Below are 18,959 nucleotides of genomic sequence, written 5' to 3'. Positions count from 1 at the left end.
CGTAGTCACAAAAATATAATGGTGATGCCTCCAAAGCGGGAAAGATAGTATTAACTAGCTAAATTAAAACATAAGGTTAAATGCATGTATGAAACAATAGAAAAATAAACTAAACATGTTGATTTCTACGCATCAATTTTTTTCTTTTTTCTTTTGGTACCAGGGATGGAACTCACGACCTTGCACTTGCCAGGCAGGCGCTTGTGCTGCTGAGCTAACCCCCAACCCCGCATCAGTTTTCTTATGTGAAAAATGAACTGTTTCATTGCGAGGACCAAAGGATATGATGCATATAAAAGGGTCTAGGGGCTGGGGATTGAGCTCAGCGGCATAAGCGCCTGCCTTGCAAGCAGGCATTCGTGAGTTCGTTCCCTGGTACCGATAAAAACGAAAAATACAAAAAAAAAAAAAAAGGGTCTGACAAATGATTAAAGCCCTAGATACCTGGGTGTAGGAGTCACCTCAGTAATAGAGTTCTTGCATAGCAGGCAGGAGACACGGGTCATTGAATAGCATTTCCAAATCCAAGGGGAAATTGAATAACATTTCAGGGAGGTAACAATGGTGCTGAATATTTGAATGTTAAAGTTGAACAGGATTTCAACCTACATATTTGTTGTGATTAATAAAAAGACACAGGCTGGGATAATGATCCTTTTCAAAGGCTTTGCTGTTTGAAATCCTATCAGTAGGAATCCAACATCCTGTTCTTGCCTGGATGATCTGAGCTACGTGAGTAAAAATGGCACTTTTCCAATATAGGGGTAGAACTTCAAATAAGAGATTCTTAGATACAACATTCCCAATTTATTTTCGCTTCATGGTTTTCAGGGAATCCAGACCTTGGATCTGCTTCATAGTACAGACCCTAACCTGCTTTGTTTAACTACAGTATTACCTATATGCGATTAAACTTTGTTTTCCCCTTCCAATTCCTTCAATACTGGAGATAGAATTCATGGCCTCATGCATGCTAGCCAAGCACTCCACAAAAACCTTAAAAAACAATTTTTTAAAAAAAGTTTGTGTGGTGACACATACCTGGGGTATAGGAGAAATGCAATTCCCATAGATATCAAATTTGTTGTCTCACAACATCAAGGAATGAAGTCATGAACTAAAGGAAGAAGTTAAGAGAATTTTCTTGAAAATAAGGAGAGGAAGTACAGCTCCTGGATTTCCAGGAGAGTCCTCAGTGGAGTGGCTAACAAGGCCTTTTGTCAAGGGAAATCACCGATATCAGTAAGTGGGTACCACATAGGTCAAACTACAGGACAATCAACCTATAGCAAAATGTAGTCACATAGCTGATATTGATCCAATAGGGAAATGAGTCATATACCAATGATACATGGAAAGAACAAAGGCATTTTGGGGAAGGGACTGAATGTTCTGGTCACCCATATGCCAGATACTCACCTAGGCCCACTGGACCAGGTAGTACATATTACAGAATAATCTGAAATTGTTGCTTATATCTAGGAAGGAATGCAAGCCTGGCTATTGTGTATCTTGCATTTCTAGCCACAATGTTACTGTCTTTATTTTTCGTGCTGACTTCCTTCAAGGCCCAATCCCTCTTTGTATAAATTAATTTTTATCTAACTTAGCTGTCTATAATACCAATCTTTGTGTGGCCCAGACAGGAAGATTGGCACAAATTCCAGGCCAGACTAAACTACACAGGGAGACAGAAATAGATCTTTTTTTTTTCTTTTTGAGACAAGGTCTCCCCATGCATTTCATGCTGGCTTTGAGCTCACTTTGAAGCCCAGGCTGATTTTGAACTTGCAATGATCTTCCTGCCTCAGTCTTCTGAGTGCTAGGATTACAAGCCCGTGCCACCACACCTGGCTACATGGAGACCTTGATTCAAAAAAAAAATTTTTTTTTTGTTGAACTTAAGATTCTCCTATTCCCCAAAAAAAAAAAAAAAAAAATTCTATTTCCTCTAATGTATGTTCTTCCTTGTTTCAGCAATTTAATAAACCTCATGTTGTTATATAAGTTGTCTATGACAGTCTTTATTGGATGGGCTTAAATCACTGACTAAATCTGTAGCACTCATAAAGGTGGTAGATACCTTCAGCAATATATTCAAAACTGAATATATAGAGAATAATGGCATATTGTTTACTGTCACTCATCTGAGTCCTGAAAAGAACAGTTTTTTTTCTTTTTTATCAGTACCAGGGATTGAACTCACGACCACATGCTTGTAAGGTAGGCAGTTATGCCTCTTGAGCTAAATCCTCAAACCCTCACACCCTGAATAGTTTTTTTGTTTGTTTGTTTGGAGACAGGGTCTTGCTATGTAGTTCAAGCTGCCTTGAGCCTGTGTACTTACAGCAATCCTCCTGCCTCGGCCTCCCAAATACTGAGATTATAGGATTGTGCTACCATGCCCAGGTGAACTGTAGAATTTTTTAATTTGAAAATTTTTATTTGGGTTTTTGTTGATATTATTTTTTGTGTTTTGCAGTGCTGGGATCAAACTTAGGGCTTCATGCATGCTAAGCATGTATTCTACCACTGAGCTACATCTCCAACCCTGGTATTATAAATTACCTTTTGACAAAGAATCACATCTGCTATATTCAGAGAAGTCCCCCAACAGAAATATAAAATATAAATCTTGCCAAGAGCTAGAGCTGTGGCACATTCCTGTAATTGCAGCTACTTGGGAGGTTGAGGCAAAAGGATCACAAGTTCCAGGCTAGCCTGGGCAGCTTTGTGAGACACTATCTCATAATAAAATTTTTAAAAGCCTGGGTTATAACTCAGTGGTAGATTGCTTCTTTAGCAAAAGGCCTTAGGTTCAATACTCAATACTGCAAGAAAAAAAAGAAAAAAGAAAAAAAAAAAGAGAATCTTCCTTTTCTTTGCAAGATACTTTATTCTCTCCATTATTGGTGCCCAATGTTGCTTGGAATGAAGTATGGTATCTTGCTAAATGGCTTTTTTACTATATTTTCTCAAGAAGGAGGTCTCCATACTCTCATCTCTCAATGTTCATTTCCTTCTTGTTTCCAGTCTGATGCTCCGGTTTCCCTTTCATCAGTTCTTTTAAAATCACTTGCTTAATTGTCACTAGTGATCAAATCATTAAGATTTCTTAGTCTGAATACTCCTTGATTTTTCCATAGCACAGATGCTAGGGTTAATTATCTCTCATTATTGGAAAAAATCATATTTAAATATTGTAGAAAAAAAGCTCAAATTTTAAATCAAATATTTGCACTGCAATCCATTTTGAGTCTTGTCATTAATGCACTAAGTAAATATTTAGTGAGTACTAGCTCTGTATCAAAACCTGCTAGTCACTAGGAATGAAAACAAAATGCAATGATCTAGCCACAGAGAAACTTATGCAAAATAATGTGGGATAAATGACACATAAATAAAGGACAACCATTTTAAAGACATATTGGCTGAGAGGGCTGGAGTTTTAGCTCTGTTGCACAAGTGCCCGCCAGGCAAGTACAAGGTCATAAATTCAATCCCTGGTACCAAAAAAAAAAAAAAAAAAAAAAAAAAAGCAAGCATTGGCTAAGAGTTCTTTGGTCAGTTTATGTAAAAATTCCAAACAAGCAAAAGTATAGCTCTTTAGTGTTGCTAGTTTTTTGAGACAGAGTTTCTCTTTGTGTTCTGGCTGGCCTTGAATTCACATTACTCCTCTTGCCTCAGCCTCCTGAACTGCTAGGATTAGGTGATTTTGTCAACAATCTTTAGCTTAATGCCAGTAATTAACATTTAGAGTTAGTGGCCCTCCACTACCCTCTTGGGAGCCGGAATAAGCAGTTGACAGCAAGCCCCAGGATTATCACCAGGGATGCTAGCTGTTTGCAATTCTATTGTTTTCTGGCTGCTAGCTGCCTTTAGGGTTTCCTACTTTGGCTCCTGGCTCCTTTTGGTGTCTCTAATGTCACAGCTTTTTGTTACACCAACTCCTTGTGCTCTACTCAAGACAGTAATCATGAATACAAAAAAATATGTCACCCTGGGGGCTTTATTAGCATCAATGCTGCAGCATAGAGGGGAATAGTACACAAACTTTTGAAGATATGAAGAGATCGCTTATACAAGAGAGAGGCAGGCTCATGCTTATAGTATCAGACTTTGTTTACTTGTGGGTTGTGGGAGGGCTCCCAGGACCTGATGCTGGCTGCAAAGTGATGGAGTGATCCAGAGAGGCTACAGTATAGAATCATCTGGTATAGTCCCGTGATGGAGGCTTGTAGCAGCAAAAACAAAAAACCAAAAGCTGGAGTGGCTGTGGGGCATTTGACAAGCTACAAATGTAGACAGCTACAAGGCATTTGGGAACAGTAGTGGGAAATAAATAAAAAGTACCTTTTGGGGAGCACTGAGTGTTTCTCTACTATCTCAAGGGTAACTTTAACACTGAAATACAAACTTGCTGCAAGATAAAAAGAATTCAGTTATGGATTAATACTGGAGGAAGAATTATGGGCCTAGAGCATTATAGTCACAGGGTGGGAACTACTGATTTATAGTTTTTCAAGATGTTTAGTGTTATAGCTTAAAAGGTAGGGTAGAGAAAGAGTAAAGTGGGAAGAACTGGGCATGCTGTTGGGCTTGTAATCAGAGCACTTGGGAGTTTGAGGCAGAAGGATTTCTGAAGTTCATGGCCAGCCTGGACTTCATAGTGGGTTTAACACCAATCTAAACTACAAATGACACTGTCTCATAAACACCAAAGCGGGGGGGGGGGGGGGAAGAGGGAAGAATGCTGCAATATAGCTCAGCTATAGACTCCCTGCCTAGCATGTGTGAGAGGCTGTTTGTTCTATCCCCAGCACTACCTTGATGACAACAAATAAAGACAGGAGGAAAAGGAGCAAGAGGATGAGGACAAGGAGAAAAAGGAGAAGGCGAGGGAGTGGAGTGAGGAGGTAGGTCAGTTTAAAGGTAATTCATCTACATTTCATCCACAAAAGAAAAAGGTAGCTTAAGAAAGGAGAGGCAAAACTGAAGAGTAGGGTTGCAGGTGCTGAGAGGTAAGTAAAATGAGAAAACAGAACATTTCATATGAAGTGTTGCACAATATACAACACATCAGCATCCCTGGCAGAAGTGTTCTTGATAGAGTGGGTAACTTGCCATCAGACAGGAATTGAACTAGAAAATAAATGGAGGGAGCAAAGTCAAATGACTTTTCCAAATAGTTTGCTAATTGCCATATTCAAGAAAACTTTCAGTCAGCATCCTATTGGATGTCTCTGATGCATCAAACTTTTTTTCTTCTTCATTTTTGGGAGGGAGTTATATTGTTATAAACTACTTTTTAAAAGTGGTACAGGGATTGAAGCTAGGGCTGTCATAATGAGTTGCATCCCCATGTCCTTTTTCTTTTGAGAAAGGGTCTGGTTGAGTTGCTCATGCTGGATTTGGCAATCCTCCTCTCTCAGCAGTCCGGAGTGCTGAGATTATAGGCTTGTACCATCATGCCTGGCTCAAAATTCATTCTTTCATTGCAACATTTCTGTTTTCTTCTATAGCTACCTTTCCCCAGATCCGTCATAAGGAGTCGATTTTCCACAGGGAGCTTCACATGGGCAGGTATCTATCATGCAGTTTCCTCCAGCCCTCATATGAAATGTGCCAAAGATAGACTAGGAAGAATTATGTGGTAGAACAGCTACTAAGCAACGAAGTTGTTTTGTATAGAGTCCACTTTTAAAATAGATTAACAAAAAAACCTCTATGGTTAGAGGTGTAGCTCAGTGGTAGAGCATTTGCCTACTAGGTCCTGGGTTTCAGACCAGCACTGCAGAATAAACAAATAAATGTAGGTAGAGGTCCATGAATATTACTTTTCTTTTAAAAGTAAGGTACAGTACTCTAGCTGGAAAAACACCATCAGAAATCCACAGTGACGAAATGTTCTCCAGTTGGCTTACTATGAAAAAAAAGACCCAAGGTCAGTCATATCCCAAAGTCAGTTGTATGCTTTTGAATAAAGGACCCCCCCCCCCCCCGTACTGGAGATGGAACCCAGGGAGCCTCTACCACTGAAGTCCTTTTCCAGCCTTTTGTATTTTTTGACTTTGTAAAAATTTTGGTAAGTAGCCCATGGTGCCTTCAAATTTGTGATCTTCCTGCTTCAGCCCACAATAGCTGGGATTACAGGTGCATCCACTGTCCCCAGCCATAAATTCAATGTTTAAGTTTTGTTTTACAAGGAGTCTACAGAATACTCAAAGGCCACTCACTCATGTCCTATCTGAGTGGAAGGGAATGGCTTGTTTCTTCTTGTTTATTAAGACATTTTGTTTTGGAAAGATGTCTTCAACAAGGAATTACAATTTTAAATTAAGCCATATTGACAGAGGAAATTTAGGCTGAGAAAATCTTCCACAAAGCAGTATTATGGTGGGCCAAGGATTCAGCTCAGCAGCATAAACAATCTGCCTGGCAAGTCCACGGTTGAGTTTGATCCCAGGTACCAAAAAAAAAAAAAGATAAACACACTTTGGGCTGGAATTCAGCTCAGCAGCATAAGCGCCTGCCTTGCAAGTGTGCAGTCTTGAGTTCAAGCCCCAGTACTAAAAAACAAACAAACAAACAAACAAACAAAAAAACCCCAAAGCAGTGTTATGAATATAGGCATACATTTTGGAACATCTTTAAGTAAGAATCAGCAGACAAGGTTGGTGAAGTAAAAACTATTAACAAATGTGTGAGATAAAATTGGAAGCAGATTACATGAAGCTTTAACTAGCAAATTAACACATTTGTCCTAAAAAGGACTTTTAAGTAACGTTATACAACATAAAAGCAAATAAACAAACACACTGGCAGTTGTATGCACGCTTGTCTTGCAAGATGCAAGGGTGTCAGGAAAATGTCCAGTGACGCTACCCATATTTGGAGTGATGCTACTCTGACCTAGCAGGAAATTATTGGTATGATTATTTCATTTGGTCCAGCAGTTACTAGCTAAATGAAATTCTCATTTGAGCCATGATATGACATTGGAAACTGCATGAAATTCTTTCAGCTGCCTCCTTGAATAGTCCCTAAGTGATCTGTGGGCTTAAAGCAAGAATTTCAACACTGGTAACTTTTATTTTTTTGAGTACTAGAACTTTTGCACTAAGCCGTACCCTCATCCCTTTTTAAAATTTGAGACAGAGGGTTTTGGTAAGTTGTCCAGGCTGGGTTCAGAGTTGGGACCCTCTTACTCCAAGCTTCTGGGTTGCTGGAATTATAGGTGTGTACCACCAAACTCAGTTATTGGTGTTTTATTGGTACCAGGAATCGAACTCAGTACCCTATGCTTGTCAGGCAGGTGCTTGTGCCACTGAGCTATAAACCTGGGCCTACTGGTGACTTTTTTTGTGGTAACATGGTGTTTTGAACCCATGGTTTCTCATATGCTAGTTGAGGGCTCTACCACTGAGCTGTATCTAAAGCCCTTGCTTGAGACAAGATTTTTTTGATAAGTTAACCAGGCTGGTCTTAAACTTGTACATAAATTAGTTGTTGAGATTACAGGTGTACACCACTATGCCCAGCTCTTGATGGTATTTTCTGTGCTGCTGAATCATTTCTTGGCTTCCTCTAAAATGTCAGAATTTATATTCAGATTTTTTGTAATCTTAATAGTAGTGAAAGCCTTTATTTTTAGAGCTAATACATTTAATGATTTTTTTTTTTTTTGGTCTTTTTGAGACAGGGTCTCATTTCGCAGTTCAGGCTGGCCCTGAGCTCACTTTGTAGCCCAGGTTGGTTTCAAACTTGCAGCGATTCTTCTGCCTCAGGGAATGGTTTAATTTTATTGTTTTCAACTTCAATTCATGGCTTTTCAAATCTTAATTGGCCAAGTCTCAGGAGTTGATAAATTGAAAAAACTTTTAAAAAAGTATTATAATTTCACTTTTATTATAAAAATCACAAAGCATTTTCATCAAATTTACTAGAAAATCTATTCTCTGGACTGTTTTGTAAACAACGTAATTTTTTTAATTTTCAGTTTTATTTTCATTTGCTTCATTTTCAGTTTGTTTAAGTTTTGTATGTACATTTCTTTATGATTAAATGGCTTTATCTGTCACCTTTATGTTTTTATTTTGTAATTTATTTTATTTTTTCAAGGCTGGATCTCACTACGTAGTTCAGGCTGATCTTGAATTCATGGGACTCACCCTGCCTCAGCCTCAAGTGTTAGAATTACAGGCAAGCACCATCACACCCCGCTGTCAATTTTAATACATAAACCAGCTCTTTTTTTTTTTTTGTCTTTTTCCTTTTTATCGGTACCGGGGATCGAACCCATGACTGCCTGCTTGCAACGCAGGCGCTTATGCCGCTGAGCTAAATCCCCAGCCCCAACCAGCTCTTTTTATAAAGTATTGACAGCTGTTAGAATTATTAAAACTGTATCTCTTTAAAACTTTTTTACTCTTTACATGTTTATTCCCATGTACAATTTTTATTAAATGACTTACCAGATTTTCTTAAGATTTACAAACTACATATATAGCCTACCATTATTACTACCTCATTCACTGAGGCCCAAGTATCTCCCATTATTCATTATAGTAACTCTGAGATTGGCACATAATTTATGTACAGGGATGAAAGCAATTCAAAGCTAGTAGGTTGGTCATTCTAAAGGAGTGCTTGATGTCCTAATTCAAATTTTCCTAAAAAAAAAAAAAGTCTTGTTGAAGTAAGATTTATGGCAACATAGCTGGGTTTTTGGTGGGGGTGAGGGAACAGTATCAGGGATTGAACATTGGGCCTCAGGCACAGTTGCCTAGCATTCTACCACTTAGTTAAATTTTCAGCTCTATTTTGAGATAGATTTTGAGATAAACTGTCCAGATTTGCTTTGAACTTGTGATCCCCTGAGTAGCTGCAATTATAGGTGTAACTATCACAACCCTTCCCCCAAAATAAATCAATTTGTTCTCTGCAGCTGCATAGAGTAGAAATTATTTTTAAATGTTAAATTAAGTCTTTTATCCAACACTAGAAAGGTTGACATAGGAAGATCACCATAAGTTTGAGACCAACCTGCAAAGTGAGACCTTGCTGGCCTTGAATTCACAGCAACTTTCTTGCTTCAACCTCCTGAGTGTTGGGATTAAAGGCATGCACCACCACTCCAGATTTTAAAAAAAAAAAAAACATTGAAATGGCAAACTCTAATTCATATGTGGCTTATCACAATATTTTTCCCTTATGTGGGAAAAAAATTTCCTGTAACATAAACCTAAGCAGATGAATTAATTTGTATTACTGGCTTTAAAAATCTCACAGTCTGACTATATTCTGCATTAACAATTGTAACTATAGATTAAGTATAAAATTTTGATTATTAGACAGATTAAATGACTCTCTTAAAGTTCCCCATTTAGCTGGGCTTGGTGATGCATCCATAATCCTAACATTTGGGAAGCTGAGGCACAGGACAATTGCTGAGTTTAAGACCAGTTTGGGATATAGAGTGATTTCAAGGCAACCCTGAATTACACAGACCCTATTTCAAAACAACAGCACCACCACAAAACCAAAAACAAAGTAAAAGTTCCCAATTCAATTTCAAGCATTTCTGCAACTGATAAAGACAAAAATGATGAAAGAATCATGAATTAGTATCAGATCAAAATTAATATGATTAGGCAAGGAAAACATTTTATTTAAGCAGTCTTTATAATTAGAGGTAAATAATTTCTGCTATAGTCACATTAGGTTTTTAAAAATAATCATGGTTTTTCAAAAGTATCAATTTATAAACACAGGTTCAAATTTCCATATTGTAGCACAAATACCCGAATTTTAAGTGGTTCCTTTAGCACTGTCAAAGTAGGAATTTCAAATTATTTTAAAAGCTAAGAAGGACAGCATCTAACTGTTTTAAGATTTAGGTTAGTGCTCAGGGAAGAGTTGCTCGTTCAAGCATATGGTGATTAGATTCAACACAATGTATTACAGAATCAATCCAGCAAAATGAAACACTTCTTTTTTTCTTTGTCTTTTTCCTTTTTATCGGTACCAGGGATCGAACTCACGACTGCCTGCTTGCAAGGCAGGCGCTTATGCCGCTGAGCTAAATCCCTAGCCCCTAAAAATGAAGCATTTCTAAGGGAAGCATGTCAACCCTTCTAATATGGGAGTCTTTTTTTTTTTTTTTCCATTCTTATCTCTCCTGCCACAGATAGCTCCAGTGGTTTGGGTATGGACATTGAAGAAATAGCCGGGTCAGGGGTAAGGCACTAAAAAAGCAATTAGTGCTCAACGGAGCCTTTGACTACTTTTGGTCAGGCACAGAGTTAACACTTTGGTTTTCTTCAGAGATCAGAGATGCTTACTCCTCTCCTCCCCTACCTTATATTCCATCTTTTTGAGATGGGGTTTCACTATGCAGTATAGGCTGGCTTCAAACTACCAGCAATCCTCCTGCCTCACCCTCCTGAGTGCTGGGATTATAGGCATTAGCCACCATGCCTGGGCCTACTCTCTTTCCATCTAAACATCTACTACCTTCAAGGAGGGTACTGGGTGAGAAGGGAATAAGCATTTCTCCATTTTTATACTGGTGATACGCAAACAGCCTTTTAAAGATCTTCACTGTCAGTAGTGAGGAAATACGTCCAGGCCCCAAGGATCCCGAATAAAATGCTTATTCCACACATTCTTTTTCTTTTTATATTTTTGGGGGGTTTTTTGGTACCAGGGATCAAACTCATGACTTTGCATTTGCCAGGCAGGCGCTTACACCACTGAACTAAATCCCAGCCCTCTTTTTCTTTTTAAAATGGAATATTAATCAGTTTGGGACAGAAATATGTTGTAAAAGGAAAAAAGCACTTGGCTAGCATGTAAATTTCATTAGGTAGAGATTCCTTAATTAAAAGAGCAGATTTGTGGGGGGAAAAAAGGTAGAGAGTAGCAAAAAGGACCTGAATGGTTACTCTTTTTCGTTCAGCCTTCTCCCAGAAGACTTTAGTAAGAGGGCTTCCAGAGAGGATGCCAAGATATTCCTAGTAGCAGCATTCAATAAAGCAGTGCTGTGATCTTTGGGCAGCTTAGCTAAAGACACTGGTCTCATAGTCACTAGTTTGACACTGGAGATGATTGGAAATTGCCTATAAAGTAGTAAGGAAGCATCTAGATAAAAATTTCTGGAAGTTCAAGTTTCTTATATTGACAAGAGCAACAGAACATTTGTTGTAGTAGGGGACAGTTGGTCAGAATGACTTGCTATAAGAAGTTCTGACATTTAAATTAGACCTATATAAATGTGGCACCCTTTTATTCTTTTGACTTTGTATTATGTATCTGAATAGGTTTCTACACATTGAAATAATTTCACTCATTTCACTTCTATTTTCTGTTTCTGGCTATTAAGAATTTGGTCCAAATTTGAAAAGCTCACAGATTAAAAGACAAAAAATAAATAAAACAAGTTGTACATACCAATCAAGAATGGGTTAACATTATTAATTTTCTTCTTTGAACATCTTACCTAAGTGCTTCACTAAAGCTACTAGCTCAGGATTTCCACCACATGCCTCAATTTGTTTATAGGCTTCAGATTCAAGCTCTCTAAGAGTATTCCGAGTATATTCAAAAGAACCTACATCCTCAAGATACTGGACACAGTATTTTTTAATATCTATGTTTTCTGTTCTCTGGTGCAAGATGTTCTGCACCTGAGTGCTTTCAGGCTTCGACCGAATAGCATGAATTGTAGGGAATGAGAACTTTCCTTCTGTCAGATCTTCACAAAAACTTTTGTTTTCACTATATTCTTTGGAGTGGAGGTTGGCATAATCATCTCTAATTTGGAAAAAGAGCCCAAGTGTATTAAGCAGTGGTTTTAAATCTTCTTTGTAGTCAGAGAACAACTGCATGAGACCTACTGCTAATCCAAATAGTCCACCTGTCTTCTGCAGCACCATGGCTTTATATTCTTCTTCAGTGGGACAAATGTAATTATCCCTCCAGTAAATATCTAGGCCTTGTCCCTGGTGGAGTTCCAAAAGCTGACAGGTAAAAAGCTTCACTGCATCTGGGTGATCAAGAGTTAAGACTTTCTCCAAGCCAAGGAAATATACATAATTGGCAGAATTGATGACAGATGGAATTCCATAGATGCTGTGTGCTACAGGAAAGCCACGTCGGAGTTTCGAATTGTCCTCAATATCATCAATGAGTAAACTGGCATTATGCAACATTTCTGTCACTTCAATGATAATCTTAAAAAAAAAAAGAATAGAAAATTTTACCATACTTGAACTATTCAAAACAGTTTATGCTTAATATTAAGATATTCTGAAAGTCTCAAGTGTCTTATAATGTTTACAAATATGAAATAATATATTTTATGAGCACTATAATGAATCAAGAGCTAACAGTATTTATATGTGACATGTATTAATTTTGGGGAAGGGTTAATAGTGAGATGAGAATTGCCAGCTGGGTACAGTGGCCCATGCCTGTAATCTGAGCACTTTGGGAAGCTGAGCTGGGAAGATCACAAGTATAAGTCTAGACTGGGCAACTTAGCAAGATCCTAAAAGTGAAAAACAAAAAAATGTCTAGGAACATATCTCAGTGGCAAAACCCTGGTTCAATTCCAGTACTGGGGAAAATGATTGTCTAAATACCTGTAGTTTGTCTTCTGGAACTTTCAGCCAGTGATTAAATGCCTGAGAAAGTTTTGTTCTCACTTGTTTACCTGCAATCAAATAGTAAAAAATGTCAAAAAATAATTATTTTAATTATAATAAACCCATGATGCATTTTGTAATCCCACTGTGGAAGGTTAAAACAAGAGGACAAGTTTACTTGCTGAGACCCTGTCTCAAAAAAAAAAAAAAAAACAAAAAAAACAAAAAAAAAACAATGCTGGGGATACAGCTCAGTGGGAAGGCCCTAGCTTCAATCCTTGGGGTGAATATGACTGTGTGTGCATATACACATTCAGAAATTTTCTTCGAAACTAATCAGACTTGAGAACTCCAGCCCCATCAATCTATTACCCACAGAGAGATTATCTTCTACTGCCCACATGCAAGTCCCAACCTCTCAGAAATTCATATCCCAAAACCAGGCATGGTGCAACATGCTTGTAATCCCAGCTATTCAGGAGGCTGGGCTAGGAGGATCTCAAGTTGGAGGACAGCCTAGACAATTTAGAGATACCTTGTCTCAAACTGGTGAGAAATGTTGCTTAGTTTTTATAGAGTACCTGCCTAGCATGCATAAAGCCCACAGTTCAATCATTAGTATAGCCAAAACAAACAGACCTCAAGACCCCTACTATATCCTGTAATACTCAACTTTCCTTCTGTCTTTTTCCCTCTCCTTTTCTTGCTTTCTTGTTTTTTGAGACAGGTTCTTATTGTTATCACTTTCTAGATAAAGGTGTTTCTTTTTTGTAACATGGTCTCAATATGCAGTCCAGGCTGGCCTTGAATTTTTTTTTTTTGGTAACAGGAATTGAACCCAGGGTCTTGTGCTTGCCAGATAGGCACTTACGCCACTGAGCTGTATCCCTGGCCCTGGCCCTGAACTTATTATCTTTCTGCCTCAGCCTCCTCAGTTCTGGGATACCAGAGTATCTGTATTTTTTTAATAGTGCCTTTTAAGAGTAAATAAATTAAAATAAATATTTAATAGTCAATAAATATTTAAGAGTAGATAAATTAAATAAAATACATTTTTTCAAGGATTACTTTAAATAGAAAATCTGGTTAAGTCTATGCTTTTGTTCACTAACATTTCAACAACCATTTGTGTTTGAAAAGTGTTCTATGTGGATGGCTGTAACTGAATAGTTACCTGGTAACTGAAGTAAGTACCTGTAGGGTTCTAGAAGAATTCTTTGGACATTTTCTTGAGTCTTCTCCATTGTTTTGAAATTTCAAAGTTGATCTGCCAAAACAAGAAACATAATTTCATGAATCAAATTACTGTACGTTTAAGTAACAGACTGAAAAATACTCATGTCTCAAGGTATTTTTGGAAAGACTTTCAGTTTGGTTTAAAAAAATTTATTTGGATTTTTTTGTTGTTATTCTTTTTTTTTGGGGGGGGGGGGTTTACCAAGGATTGAACTCACAACCTGTACTTGCCAGGTAGGTGATTATATCACTGAGCTAAATCCCCAGCCCTGATATTTTTGGGAAAGAATTAAAAAGTTATATAATTACAGGTGAACATACTAAAAAAAAAAAAATCACTTAATCATATACTTTTGTTTTGAGATGGTTTATCACTAAGTTGCCCAGGCTGATTCATGTTTTCACGTGATCATACTTCTTCAGTCTCCCAAGTAGGTGGAAATATAGGTGTGTACCACCACATGAGGCCTAAAATTTTTTTTTTTAAGAGACAGGATTTTGCTGTGCCCTCAAATTTCAAAATGATAATTCTTCATTCATGTGATTATATTAGTCAGTGTTAAGCTGATTTTTTTTTTCCTTCAATTTAAGCACATTGCACTGAGGTAACCTTTGGCCAAATTCTGTTTGTTTTTGGTACTTGGGATTGTACTTGCCAGGCAGGCATTTGTGTTGCTGAGCTAAATCCCCAGCTCTTTGCCTAAATTCTTAGAGGTTTGTTATTCAATCTAAGATACTATATTCCAAAACAACAGTGACAACAACAAAAAAAACCCCTCTACTATATTCTACCCCTCTCCAGCACATCTGACATAAGGGTCTCAGTAAGTAGCCCAGGCTGACCTTGAATTTACAATCCTTCTGCCTTAGTCATCCAAGGAGCTGGAGTTACAAGTGTGTATCACATTTGGTTGCTAGTAACACTTTCTGAAATAACCCAAATGATTTATTATAATTTAATTTTTGATATAGTTAGCTTGTTCTTAGTCATTAAAGATGCAAAAAATAGGAAGATAATGGCTAGGTCAGATCACTGTGAAATAGCATTAAAAAATAGAACAAACAAGTATTTCATACATACCAAAATATATTTTATATAACTCTCTAAAATGAGCCATTCCTTCTCACCTAATTTCAAATTACAAACTAGCTTTTTTGGGACTGTAAAACACATTTGATTCATTGCAATCTTCTTTCAACTTGCTTTTTTTTTTTTTTTTTTTTTTTTTTTTAAGATGAGTTCTCCCTATGTAGTTCAATCTAGTCTGGGACCTGCTACCAGTAGTCATGGCTCGCTTGGAATACTGATGATTCTCCTCCCTCAGTCTCCTGAGTGCTAGGATAAGGCAAGTGTTACCATACCCAGCTCAATAAATTTTTTTTTTTTAAATCTCTGGATCCCTAACTGCTATACTCTTGAAAAGAAATCTGAGCCAACCTTGGTTTAAATTCTTAAAACCTTGTCTGATGTTATTTCCCAACTTAACAGTTCTGAATTATAAAAAATTGTCAATTCCTTTGCTTATCCACAGAAATACTCATTTTAAAAAATGAGCATTACTGATCTTTTTCCAGAGAATGTTTACACTGAACTATTCTTAGTGGTAGGAAAATACAGGAACTTCATTGTTTTTGGATATTGAAAATTAGTTTGTCTTGTGTTTTGTTAAGAGTCTAGTTGGGTGTGGTAGAGCATGCCTGTAATGCCAGCATTCCGGAGACAGATGCATGATGATTGCTGTGAGTTTGAGGCCAGCATGGGCTGCACTGAGTTCAAGGCCAGCATAAACTACACAGCAAGACCCTGTGTAGTTCAAACAACAAACAGTCTAAAAGGTTCCACACACTGACCTGCCTCCCTCTTTTTACCCCCAATTTATCTAAGCTGGCAGCTTCAGTTTTCACATACACTTATAAAGAAGCAATGGTGTGTTACGTGAAAGATACTAATTGATTTTCAGGGTAAATAATTACAGAATGCCTCAGTGAGAATGCGCCATTATTCTTCCACTTTCAAAATTGAAGAACTGCTGCAAATGTGTTGCAAGAGGGAATCAATGATTATTAATATGGTTTATTCTTCCTACTGTTGAATTACTACCGCAGCGGCTGCCTCCTTAGGCTCCCTGCTTGCATCCTTATCTACTCTTGCGGGCCAATGATCTTTCAAGCATTCTAAACCATTCTATTGCTCAAATTGCAAGAACGAAACTAAACAAAGCATGGAAGTTTTGCAGTGATTCTCACCTTTCTAATCTCGGATCTTCAAACTGTGAAAGCTCGCTCCTGACAGACATTTCCAACAACTCTTCTGGCCTGAAATGTCCTTTCCTTGGTTAGCCCCTTCAGCTCGATACGCAACCGTTGGGAAAGCTTATCTTCCTAAACAAGCTCGGATCTTTTTTTTTACTTTCTCCTGTCACCTCTAGCACTACTTTGGCTGTACTCACTAGTATGTTTGCTTTGTTTTAATCTGTCTGACCACGCTCAGGTATATGACGTGACGGAATGAACGAAGGTGCCTTCTGCCGCCCCAAAGAATGTAACTGGGACACAATTCACATATAAAAAATAAAAATGCACGCAAAGTCAATTTTTAAAGGGAAGGGTTTGGTTTTAAAATTGCTAAACAGAGACAAACGAGAAGCGCAGCTGTAATGCACAGAACGAAGTCCCAATCCAGTTCTGGGAAGTGCGGACTGTAGCGGCACAGACACAGTGGAGCTTTAAATAACTCTAGAGGCTGACGACACTTTAGCTGCTGAGCAGAGTTCTAAGTTATTACAGCGCCGCCGCGAGGAGCCTCCAGCTCATTAGACACCCTCCTTTCCTCCAAGTCCCCGCGCTGCCCCGTGGTCCACAGGGCCGGGTCAGCATCCGGGTCCTTTGCCTCCTTTCTCCCCCCCCCCGTCCCGCCCCTTCTATGCCCCCTCCCCTACCCCGCTCCCTATCCGGGTTCCCCCCCCCCCGCCGCCGCCGCCGCCGCCGCCGCCGCTCACAGTTCCTCGGTGATCTCACGAATTCCCGCTGCCAGTCCAGGAGTAGAAGTATCCAGCATCAACTTCCTTCTTTGTAGTTCAGATCAAAGGTCCTTTCGACTCCTACATTAATCCCTCCTACTACTTCACCCCAGAACTCTCCGCCCTCAGCAGCTAGCAACGCCGCATTACTCGATGCAAGAAAATGCGCCATCCCAGTCACACTGCGCAGGCGTCGTTGCCGCCTCCCCGTTGGCTTTTGCTCCCGACACCGCCCTCGCTCCTCTCCCTTTTCACGCAGGCGCGGAGCATTGGTGTTCTTGCAGTTCTCCCAAGCCAGGGTTTGCGTATTGGTTCTAGGAGTTGTACTACATTTCCCAGAAAGCTTCGGGGAGTAACTTTCTGTTTCCATAGAACTGGGTGGGAAAATGGCGTCGTTGTTTGTATCCCAGGGGCCAATAGGAACAGGGCATAGGTTGGCTCTAGCAAAATCTAGCCAATCCGAGGTCGTCTAAGGGGCCATCCGGGAACGAGGTAGGGGAGGGGAAAAAGCTAGGGGAGGGGAGAAGGGAAGGTGGGGGGACCCGGGAGGGGGGAAGCGATGTTTGCCCGTCAGTCGAGTCCGGACTGAGGAGCTTGGGTGCCGGAGCGGAGGAGACTCTCGAGCCTCAGCTTGTTGCCGCCACGGGCACCACTTGGACCTTGGCCCACAGGCAACCGCGGAGGGTCGTCGCTACCGTCCTCTGGAGGGCAGCGCCACCGGGGGCCCGGACCCCCAGCCCGGGAGGGATTTTTCGTCGTCCCCCTCCCCCCAGCGAGGGAGCCCGAGCGGCCGCCAAACAAAGGTACCAGTCGCCGCCGCGGGAGGAGGAGGAGCCGCGGAGCCTCAACCTCGGCCTCCGCTGGACCCGCCAGCCTTCTCCCCCATCCCTCTCCTAGGCCTGCTGGTGTGAGTGGGGGAGGAGGAGCGGAGACTCTGGACGGGCCAGGCTTGAACCTCGTCGCCGCGGAAGGTAGGACATTTTCTGGGGCTGGCGCGGTCTCCTCGGGGCGTCCCCAGGCCGGGCCGGGGAGCAGGGCAGATGGCCGCGGCGCTATGACCAGCGCTTAGGTCTGGGGCTGAGGCCTCCCAGAACTCGCTTCTCGGTGCGGAACCCGAGTCGGTCGCGCACTAGGCGCGGAGGAACGGGGTGGGTGGGGGCCGACCGCCTCTCCGGCCCAGCTCCCACTTGTCGGCCTCCGCTCGGGGTGGACTCGGGCAGAGGCGCTGGAGGCCGTCCCGCTGCCGAGGCCCCGCAAGGCTCCAGCTACTCAGCGCTGTGCTGCTCGTGGGGGCGGACAGCGGCGTTTGTAGTGCAGGCCTGCGCCGGACCCCGGCTTGTTGTGAGTTTGTTCTGACAGAAATGGCGTCATCGTCAGAGACTGGAAACTCTGTCCAGTCGCGACAATGGGGACGGGACGTTGCCGGCCGTGTTGGTGGAGGGTGCGCGGTTGTGGCGGGGCCAAGGCGCCCTGAGCGTGCTGCTGGCGACTGTCGCCCCGTACCAAGCTTTCTTCTGTGCCACCGCCGCCCCCGATAGTGCAGGTAGTGCTCACGGTGTGTCTTTGTTTCCCCTCTAGGTGCAGGTGAATCCGGTGTTTACCAGGGAATCCTGGCCTCAGAATCACCATGAAGGTAGGATTATCTGCAGAAAAGGAACCTACCGAGTTATGGGATTCAGGAAGTAGGGGCTTTGGCCGCCGTGATTATGGGGCTTCCGAGTTTGCACAGGGAGGTGTGTGTGTGCGGCTTGGTGCGCCCATTCCTTCCCTGGAAACGGGGGCCAGCTGATGTGAATATCCAGGGCTTTGCTGTGGAGTTGCGGTTAGTTTTAAGAAATCCATGGAAGGTGATTCTCTTATACAGACTGCTTCTTTTTGCAAGGAACTATAGGAATGACTGAAGGAATTAAAGTGTTTTAGACCTTATATTAAAAAAACAAACAAACAGGTCCAGTAACCTGATTCTAGAAACTGAACTGTATGGTGGTTCTATGGGTTATACTGATGAAAGAAAATCTCATTTTATTTTGTGAACAGTTCTGCGAGTTTTTAGCAG

At 40.6% G+C, this 18,959-nt stretch overlaps 2 protein-coding genes across 10 annotated transcripts in view; one reads left to right on the top strand and one right to left on the bottom strand.

The window, feature by feature from the left end:
- Nucleotides 1–9,640: 9,640 nt before the first annotated feature.
- On the bottom strand, nt 9,641–17,111 carry Ggps1 (geranylgeranyl diphosphate synthase 1). 4 transcript variants are annotated; one of them, XM_063260076.1, is made up of 5 exons: nt 16,883–17,111; nt 16,131–16,199; nt 13,822–13,914; nt 12,645–12,715; nt 9,641–12,233 (listed from the first exon to the last, which is right to left on the bottom strand). In XM_063260076.1, exons 3-5 carry the CDS (start codon nt 13,889–13,891, stop codon nt 11,475–11,477), a joined length of 900 nt encoding a protein of 299 aa, XP_063116146.1. In that variant the 5' UTR covers nt 13,892–13,914; nt 16,131–16,199; nt 16,883–17,111; the 3' UTR covers nt 9,641–11,474. The 4 variants fall into 4 exon arrangements, with proteins under 4 accessions (XP_063116146.1, XP_063116148.1, XP_063116147.1 ...); XM_063260078.1 differs by having other exon boundaries at nt 13,842–13,914; XM_063260077.1 differs by lacking the exon at nt 16,131–16,199 and having other exon boundaries at nt 13,842–13,914.
- Nucleotides 17,112–17,433: 322 nt separating this feature from the next.
- The window catches only part of Arid4b (AT-rich interaction domain 4B), a 134,381-nt gene continuing 132,855 nt past the window's right edge, over nt 17,434–18,959 (top strand). For 5 of the 6 annotated variants that reach the window (XM_063260064.1, XM_063260063.1, XM_063260065.1 and 2 more), the window contains exons 1-2: nt 17,434–17,874; nt 18,482–18,536. In XM_063260064.1, coding sequence (XP_063116134.1) covers nt 18,531–18,536 — 6 coding nt within the window. In that variant the 5' untranslated portion in view covers nt 17,434–17,874; nt 18,482–18,530. The remainder of the gene's footprint in view (nt 17,875–18,481; nt 18,537–18,959) is intronic. The other variant, XM_063260062.1, reaches the window with a different exon arrangement.

Source organism: Cavia porcellus, unplaced genomic scaffold (assembly GCF_034190915.1).
Source record: "Cavia porcellus strain 051 isolate PalLab524CR breed Dunkin Hartley unplaced genomic scaffold, mCavPor4.1 scaffold_13, whole genome shotgun sequence".
NCBI lineage: Eukaryota > Metazoa > Chordata > Mammalia > Rodentia > Caviidae > Cavia > Cavia porcellus.
This window is presented reverse-complemented; position numbering and strand designations above follow the sequence as displayed.

Excerpts from the sequence above, each read along its gene's own strand:
- Ggps1 (XM_063260076.1), bottom strand. The coding sequence starts at position 13,891 with ATGGAGAAGACTCAAGAAAATGTCCAAAGAATTCTTCTAGAACCCTAC. Across the intron at positions 12,716-13,821 it reads GTACTTACTTCAGTTACCAG|GTAAACAAGTGAGAACAAAA; the intron begins GTAACTATTCAG and ends ATTTGATTGCAG. Across the intron at positions 12,234-12,644 it reads TTCCAGAAGACAAACTACAG|ATTATCATTGAAGTGACAGA; the intron begins GTATTTAGACAA and ends TTTTTTTTTAAG.